Genomic DNA, 9,757 nt, shown 5'->3' with positions numbered 1-9,757 from the left:
GCATCATGGGGCCCCCCAGCAGCCTAGGCCTATAGCAGCATAACAAAGGGAGGGCTCAGGGTCACCCAGCCCGAACTATAAGCTTTATCAAAAAGGAACGTCTTAAGTCCAATCTTAAAGGTAGAAAGGGTGTCCGCCTCCCGAACTGAGACTGGGAGTTGGTTTCATAGGAGAGGAGCTTGATAGTTAAAGGCTCTGCCTCCCATTCTGGTTCTGTGGACTCTAGGAACCACAAGTAAACCTGCACTCTGAGAGCAAAGTGCTCTGTTAGGATGATAAGGCTCTACGAGGTCTTTAAGATACGATGGAGCCTTGTCATTAACATTACTCTGGCTGCAGCATTTTGGATTAGCTGGAGGCTTTTTAGGGAATTATTGGGATATACTTATAGTAAAGAGTTACAGTAGTCCAGCCTGGAAGTAACAAATGCATGGACCAGTTTTTCAGCATCACTTTGAGACAGGATGCTCCTGATTTTTGCAATATTGCGCAGGTGAAAGAAGGCAGATCTAGAGACTTGGTTTATGTGTGATTTAAAGGACATATTCTGATCAAAGATGACTCCAAGGTTCCTCACAGTAGTACTCACACTATGTCTCTATTCTGAGTTTTCACAGTACACCTAACTATCTAATTAAGTGTGAAATATTACGGCTTGGTTTATTAGCACTCCTTCAAAGGCTTATTAAAAACTGTGAAAACAGTGAACACTTTCACCTGTTTTTTTTTAATTAGTAGAACATTCCACTCCCAAATTAATGGTGTTAGTTGATCCTCATCAAGTCAAATTAAGGTAAAATAGCATGTTGACATTACAAAGGAAGTGCTGTCTGTCACACATACTGCACTCACATGGACATAATATACTGCACATACTGACCATCTACTTTCAGAACATGCATTCTCATCCACATGCACACACGCAGACCTGACGCATAATGAGTTGCTTTATCCCCATATGTGTGTTTGTGCTTTATTTGAGCTCATTTAGAAGCAGACAGGTTTTATTTAGGGCTAGACATATTAGGATGCTGTTGATGTCTACTAGTAAATTAGATACTAGCTAATAGCTTATTTCTTCTGGTGGACACACAGAACATTACAGACAGTATTAACTGGTTGGTTGAAGGATTAGGACACAGAGACAGACAGCTAGAATGATGGACACAGGCAGAGCAGGACTACACAACAAAGCATGAATTACTGCACTGCAGTGTTCTGAATATATGGAAGTAGCAGAAACTGTCAAATAAGCAGTGTTATGGTTTGTCTGCAACATGATAGGTAGTCCCCCATCTAGGAATATCTGTAACCTTATGTTAATTTTGAAATTATTCACACATCATATTATACATGCAGCAGAGCAAAAATGACAGCACACTAGAAGCTTATGTGATTTATTTAAAAATAGCCGATGCTTTGACCCTTTGTGTATTGTTTTCAGGTGTGAGATGTGAGCACATAAATGTTATTGATGTTTATGTAACTTATGTCACTAGCCTTGAAGAAAACCAGTGGGTCCCAACGTCTGCATTATACCCATTTTGGATTAAATTTGTCATGACCAGTATCTGTTTTTTTAAATGTGTATTCATGCTAGTTTAATTTGATTACATGCAGCCAAGCAAATGCACCCAAAGACAATTTAAAACCAAGTAATTGTCTACTAATAGGAGCATATGTTTCCCTTCATTCCATATAGACCCTTCAGTATTTTCTTTGTTCTCCTTTTGTATTTTCCCATCAATTAGTTTCCTTTATGTCACCCTCCTGTCATGGCTATCTGTGCCAGATCAGCCGCTGTTGTCAGGAAAGCACCTCTAAAAGGAGAGCTCTCATTGTGGCTACATACAATGTCTCCGGGTTTTTTTTTTTAATTAATTTTTTAAGAGATATGTCACAGCTGTTTTTACTTCCCAGATCGTCTCATTAGCTTCAACACAGGCAACAAAAGAGGTATTTAGATGTTAATTATTGTTAAAAAAAAAAAATCTATCTTTGGCAGTAACTTTATTGAGAGGATTTAGAGATGTGTTAAAATAATTTTTTTTTTTTTTTTTTTTTTTATACTTAAAGAAAGAAGCTGCATAAACAAGCAGATTAAAGCCTTTGATTGACTTTCTCCATTGAACTATACAGTATGAATAAAAGTGGTCATGGGTATCCCTGTAATGTCTCCCTTTCTTTATCCAGGAGCCCCTACTGGTCCCTGTTTAAAGGAAAACAACTCCCACTGGCAGCTGCATGCTCATTACTACCCTCCTCTGCTGCGCTCAGCCACAGTAAAGAAATTTATGGTGGGGTATGAAATGCTGGCCCAGGAGCAGAGAGACCTCACCCCTGAACAGGTGAATAATATAACATACTGTGTAGTAATACAGCAAAGGTGAGCATTGTCCATTTAATACAGTTGTGTATTTGTTTTTAATCAGAGCAAAAAAAAAAAAAAAAAAGCCAATTAGGCAAACAGAAATTTTTACCAGTTAAACTTTAAAGGGAGATCAATTTGTGAGATGCTACCCATTTATTTATTTTTAAACTATTATGTTCCATCCTGCCAATATTACGCAGGCTTCCTTTTTTCTTCTTTGCAAAGTTTTATCAAAGTTTTGTGAACATTTTTTAATGTCCTTCCCAATGTTTGGTCAGTGACTCAAACACCGATTTCCTCAGAAAATCAATTTGCCAATCTGTTTTTCAATTCAAGGCTGGATACTTTATTGGTATCTCTTCATATACCTTCAAACCACTGCTGCAACTGTGTTTCAGCTTATACTCAGTAGCCCACTGATGTCTTTGTTCCCATTTTCCTATCTTTATGAAACCTCACAATTTATTTTCTTGCTTTTTCAAGCAGTTGTTTGTGAAGCCATATTCTGTAGTATTAGACACAACCCAGACCAGGATAGTAAAAGCTGTGATGTTCATAGGCCCCTTAATAATCTCATTCCTGCCATTAGTCTTAATTGGAAATCACAGGGGTACTCGTTTTTGCTGCACTGACATTGTGCTGTGGGGCATTTTCAACATTGTCTATCCACAGTAACCGCTGTTTTTAATTCTGCATGAAAGCTAATTCCCTACAGTTGAATTTAACAATAATACAGTTACTATAAGATGGTCCAGCTTTGAGTAATTTAACATTTTAGTGATATTGCACACTACTGTCTTATTGGCATCTGTATGTATGAACAACATTGTTGTTCTGACAACATGCAGTACAGACAGGTATTTTCTTCTTCAATCCACTGTTATAAAGTTCTGAGATTTGAGAAGTTCATGTTACTGCTTTTACACACAGAGGCTATCAAAGGCTGATCTTCTTCTAGCACACAAACTGCAAATCCAGGTTTTGTAGCGATTTCACTCTCTGGCCCCTGCATTTTTCTTTCAAACTGTATAAAAGCTCAGTGTTGCTGTGTTTTTGCATTTTTAGGCTGCTGAGAAACTAAGAAACCTGCCAGACGAGCACTATAAAACCAGAGAAAACCAAGAAAAAGGAGAAGCAAAGGAAAATGATGGGCAAGAAGGAAAGTGAAAGGACCTATGTGATGTGTGGATAAAAGGAAGAACTGTTCAAACAGGAGACCAGTTTTGTTTCATCCTTTTTGGAAATGTGAAGTTGAAGTACTGCTTTAGAATTACGATCAAAAACATGAAATCAAAGTGCCTCTGCCGGCACAGATTAAACATATTCTACTTACACAATATACAGATTATGTATATTTTTTTCATACATACAGTATCTGCGCTCCTTTCTGTAATTATAAAATGGACCTCAAACAAAATGTTCTATGGAACCCCTGCTCAATTTTTAGGGCAATATTAAGAGAACATTGGGTCTCATTCACCAACCTTTCTTAAAAACAGATTGGTTCATTAAACCCATTTATTAAGTTTTCACAAAGATTCTGGGATTCATCAGTGTTTTCTTATCTGGGATTAGTTTTTTAGGGAAGAACAGAATCTACACACACTCAGGAGCACACTTCCATTTGAGTGATGACATGTTTGTGTGAAATTATTTAGTATTTTTATGTTTTACATTGACCTGTCCAGGGTGTACCCCGCCTCTCGCCCGCAGCTGGCTGGGATTGGCTCCAGCCCCCGTGACCCCGTTTGGGAATAAGCGGTATAGAAAATGGATGGATGGATGTTTTACATTTATATAAGATATAAATTGCAATGACAGTTTTGTCATTTTTAATATTTCTTTATTTTTCCATTATTTTACGAAACATGGTGGTCTTTTAAAATGAATAAACACTGCACTAAAAATTACAGCAAGCGATTCATTGCTTGTCTGTAAATCAAGGTTTTAATTAATGTAACTTTTATATTCATTACTGACACTACTAAATATGGCTGCTTACTCGTTCTCCACTTCATAACTACTCAGGTTTTTCATTGGTTTGGAGTTCGTTGCTCCACTGTCCTTACGTTTTCGTTGCAGCGTTCCTGACCTTCTCAGATTCTCTTTTCTGTGTATGTGTGAGATGTGTGTGCAGCCTCATGCCCTAGTATGGGCATTGGCAAGGTGTTAACCTATACTAATTAGGAACAACTGGGGTATGCTTTCAACTTGTGAACACATGGGATTCATCAATACACAGGAGTGAACAATTCTGCAGTTTAAGAACATATTCATAAATCAGACACAGACTTTTCTTAGGACCTTTCTTAAGAACATAATAGACAATACTGGCTGCTCTCCTCAGATGTGAGTGCCCAGCTAAGATGTTTTTTAGCCACAACACAGAATGCCCATTGAAAAGCCCAGAATAACAGCCAAGACCATGCATGGCTCATCTGGCTTACACTTGTAACCTTCAACCATATTACATATAAAAGATGTGAAGAACAAGTTGAAAGTATGCAAATAAAAAATGCCCAGACAACTCTTGACATGTTGAATGAGGTGTGCTCTCACTATTACAACAGCAGATGGTACTGTTGCTTAAAAAAGGAGGGGTGGATGACCTGGGTTTAAGCTGGGAGTCCAACTCTGCTTTAGCGCTGCCAAAGCTTGAAACTGCAATCTTAAATATAGATGTACAAAGCTGTGCATAACATGTTTATATTTTAATTTTGTTAATTTGAATCCAAATTGAAATGCATTCAATGATGAGAACTATTCAGGACCATACGCTTATTCCTTCTGTTCTTTCAGTACAATCAGCATGAAGTTATGAAAGTTGCTGAGTTTATCACAGTGAACATCATCTTTGTTTTTCTTTATATTGAAGAAAAAACTAAATGTTACAGTTTTGACATTAAATAATATTTCATGCAGATGACTTGGAAGAATTAGTCCTATATTACTTGTGTGGGGCTGACACAGAACAACGCAACAGGGATTTGAAAATGTAGAACTGTAGGCAGAAGTCCATGCCAAAATGGTAAGTTTTATCAGCAAACACTTTCCATTCCAACTCCATTCCAACTTTATTTATAAAGCACTAAAAACAACCAGGGTGGACCAAAGTGTTGTACAGTGTAAATAAGAATATACATTAAAAATAAACAGCTTACAAGTATAGCTAAAAACAACACCAATTTAAAAAATCTAAACGCCAACGAATATAAATGAATTTTTAAAAGAGACTTAAAAACAGACAGAGAAGAAGCTTGTCTGATGGGCAGCGGTAAATCATTCCATAGCTTGTGGGCAGCATCCGCAAAGGCACGATCACCCCTAAGCTTGCGCTTTGTTCTGGGCACACTTAAAACTAACTGATTAGCTGACCTCAAAGAACGCATAGGTGTATGCCAGTGAAGCAAGTCAGATAAATAAGAAGGTGCAAAGGCATGAAGGGATTTAAAAACAAATAATACAATTTTATAGTGAATCCTAAAATCAACAGGTAACCAGTGCAGGGAGGCCAAAACTGGAGAAATGTGCTCATATTTACCTCTACCTGTTAAAAGATGCGCTGCAGCATTTTGGACCATCTGGAGGCGAGCGATAGAAGACTCGCTAATCCCCAGATACAATGTATTGCAGTAATCCAGTCGGGTGGTGATAAAAGCATGAATAAGTGTCTCAAAGTGCCGTCTAGAGACCATTGATTTTACTTTGGCCAACTGTCTTAGTTGAAAAAAGCTAGATTTTATGACAGCTGCAATTTGGCAATCAAATTTTAGATCGGGGTCCATCTTAACCCCCAGGTTTGAAATATTTTTCTTGTTATATTAATCTAAAAAGCCCAGGTCAATGGAGAGAGACCCAACAGTATCACCAAACACCATCACCTCAGTCTTTTCTTCATTCAGCTTCAAAAAATTAAGTGTGAGCCAAGATTTAATGTCCTCAAAACATTCAAGCAGTGGCCTAACGCAAGAATTTGTCTTTTTAACCGGTAAGTAAAGCTGGCTATCATCTGCATAGCAATGAAAGGAGATGCCGTGTTTCCTAAGTATGGAACCAAGTGGAAGGAGGTAAAGAGAAAAAAAGAAGGGGCCCAAGAACTGAGCCTTGTGGAACCCCATACAGAAGGGGCTCAGAAGAAGACATAGCATCACCAAGTTAACACAAAACATTCTATCCTTAAGGTAAGACCGAAACCATTCTAGAGCTATACCCCGAATACCCACCCAGTGCTCTAATCGACAAATAAGTATATTGTGGTCAAGTCAAGGACCACTAGAATCACACAGTTCTCAGAGTCAGTGGCAAGAAAAATATCATTTATAACTTTCACCAAGGCTGACTCAGTTCTGTGCAGGGTTTTAAACCCTGATTGAAAAATCTCAAGAATATTATGCTCTACCAGAAAAGCTAGTAACTGAATGTAAACGATCGTCTCAAGAACTTTGGAAAGGATTGGCAGATTAGAGATAGGCCTAAAATTAGCAAGCACTGTGGGATCCAGACCAGGTTTCTTAATCAATGGCTGTACCACTGCGTGTTTGAAATTCCTTGGGACCAGCCCAGAGGATAAACTACTATTGATAATAGAAAGGGCAACTGGCCCCACAACTGGAAGGACCTCCTTTAAAAGACGAGGGGGAATAGCATCTTTTGGAGAGCCAGAGGGATTCAAATGACCAACAATCTCCTGACAACGGGACAAACACACTCAAACTGATCAAAAACAGCAGATCAGGAACCATAACCAGGAAAATCATAAACAGGAGATAAAACCTGAGCTCTAGTAGAGAGAACCTTGTCATTGAAAAAATGTCAACTCAACACAAGCAACCTGAGGACCATTCACAACTGAATCAATAACCTTAAATAAAAGATGAGGTTTATGACAGTTCGGCTGAATGATATTAGAGAAATAATTTCTCGTAAGATTTTTCACAGTTTTTTGATAACGATGCCAAGAGTCTCTTAGTATCTGAGGTGATACCTGTAATTTATCTGTTCTCCACCTGTGCTCAGCCCTGCAACACTCACGCCTGGCAGCACGGGACATTTCATTTAACCAGGGCTCAAACTTAGCCCTAGGCCGCCTAACCTTCAGTAGTGCCACCGCATCAATAGCAGCCTGACAAGTAGAGTGAAAATCTAATGCAAGCTCCTCTGTGTCCACAGAGTCAGAAATTACAATATTTTATATTATAAAATAATATGGATTTCTGCCTATTTTAATAGGCAGAAATCCATGCCAAAATGGTAAGTTTTATCAGCAAACACTTTAATGAAAAAAGTTCCACAAAACAACATAAAATTGTACAATGAAGAAAAAAACATCAACAGATAATCAGCAGATAATTCTGCAGACTGACAGCAAGCTGCCTCATACTTCCTGCTACTATACAGGCCAGCTGCTGGCTTTGTACCTTCTCAGCCTCAACAGCTTTAACTGGAATATACCATCTGCTGAAATAAGCAAAGCATTAAATTCCCACACAATAACAATCATAGAAATAATTTAAAATTTCACATTTACTGCTGATATCACAATTAACTTATGGGAACACACGAGCACATTAGTGCACCAAGTTTTGTAGAAAGTCATTTCCTAGAGAACAAATTTACCTTCATTTCCCAATAAAACAGTGGTGTCTTTAAATCAATGTCACGACCAGAGATATCATTCATCAGTAATGGCATAGGTAGCTATTTCTATCTAAATTTTAAGAAAACATTGAGCAATTTTTATAAACCTCTACAGTTACTTTATTATTATTGTTGTAGTAGTATTTGTAATGTAGCTCCATTTTGCATGTATCTGCTGTTTACCCTCTAACTTGGCAGTTATTTTATTTTAATGAATAAAGTTCTCCATGGCTTTTTTGTCAGTCACCCTTTTTGTTTTTTAGGCTTTCTTTCGAGTACCGACTAACTGTGGTTTGGCAGAAAAATGTCAGTGTTGTTTTTACAGCAGAAAAAGCAGGAGCAGGTCTGGAATTGTGATTATTTAATAGAGAAAATCTATTTCCATCAGCCTTTGATATAGCAGCTACCCCACCTCAGGCAAGTGCAAAAACTTTTTTCCAGCTCTTATGGAGGGTTTCAATTTCCAGTACACTGCACATAAAAATAAATGAGTGAATGAATAAATAAATAACAAAATAAATAAAAGGTGGATACAGGTGTGCTTGCAATGGTACATGGGCAGTGACACATATCACACACTCAGCACTTCCATTATTTATACTACCTCCAGTGAAGCCCAATCTCAGTTTTTCCATAAATATTAATATTGATCCCAGGTTTTGTTAAAAAATTTAAGGTTGAATAGTGATGTGTTCATATAGTTTACAGAGTGAGAGGTTCTTTCATGGCATGGATGTTTGTGAAACTGTGTATGTGTGTGTGTGTGTGTATAGGCCTTTTTATGTACTGTGACAGACCTCATTCATTCAGGTCAATATTTATCCAGTCCTCCAGGCTCACTGTGGATCCTCATCTCATCAATTTCATGTCTCCTTGGAGACTTTGTGTGTGTGTGTCTGTGTATTCAAGATATATATTTCTATCTCCACAGAGTGAGGAATGGGTGTGTGTTTTGTCCTTGTTTGTGTGTAATCCCTGGCATTTTGGCTCCTTGTTGCTTGTCTTTTCCAGGTCTGTTCTGGTATTGGATTGTTCTTCCAGCATTGATAATGATGCCAAATGTGCTTTCTGAAATGTGATTAGTAAAATATCCATGTCCTTATTGTAACAACATGTTATACAGTTTAAACAGAAGGTAAGCTATTTTAATATTCATATCCTTACAGGTGGTGCACACAAGCTCACAAACACCTGTGTCAATGTCTTCCATTAATCCTAATAGAAGATAATGAGTTGAAATGAGTTTATACTGTAGATTTTTGTTTGAAATTGGGTTAAGATATAAGAGAAGGATTAATTCTGTTCTCAGTTATTTATTTGAGGCTGTAATTTGTGATGATGCTGTTTTGGACTGAGTTATACTGTAATCTTAGGTTTCATCCTGCCACCCTAATGCTCACAACTGCATACATGATATGGTATGTATCATGATAACAACAGTTTGAATGACAATGTCATGAGAGAAATATGTTGGTTATTTATAATTTGAAGAGGTTTTGTAAGTGGGTAGTTTAAACGTTTGTGAAGTTATTTTAAATCTCCCAAAAATTTGGGAGTTTTTTTCTATGATATTATTTATCTATTGCCAAACAATTAGACTAAGCGGGATAGTTACTAAAACTGTCGCAAATTGCTGTTAGTTGTGCAAAATATTGTGGCGACTTTTCAATTTAGAGGTGTGTTTAGCAACACTGATAATGTAAGTGTGCACATTTTGATTTGATTTGATTTGATTTGATTTATTCTTTC

General features: G+C 37.4%; 1 protein-coding gene across 1 annotated transcript in view; it reads left to right on the top strand.

Annotated features, from left to right (window-relative positions):
• Window positions 1–3,708, top strand: part of galt (galactose-1-phosphate uridylyltransferase) — a 24,154-nt gene extending 20,446 nt beyond the window's left edge. The window contains exons 11-12 of the mRNA XM_020601098.1: window positions 2,194–2,348; window positions 3,437–3,708. Coding sequence (XP_020456754.1) covers window positions 2,194–2,348; window positions 3,437–3,538 — 257 coding nt within the window. The 3' untranslated portion in view covers window positions 3,539–3,708. The remainder of the gene's footprint in view (window positions 1–2,193; window positions 2,349–3,436) is intronic.
• The last annotated feature ends 6,049 nt before the right edge of the window (window positions 3,709–9,757 follow it).

The sequence above is a fragment of the Monopterus albus genome, unplaced genomic scaffold (assembly GCF_001952655.1).
Source record: "Monopterus albus unplaced genomic scaffold, M_albus_1.0 scaffold50.1, whole genome shotgun sequence".
Taxonomy (NCBI): Eukaryota; Metazoa; Chordata; class Actinopteri; order Synbranchiformes; family Synbranchidae; genus Monopterus; species Monopterus albus.
The sequence above is the reverse complement of the archived record's forward strand: the minus strand, read 5'-3'. Positions and strand labels throughout refer to the sequence as shown.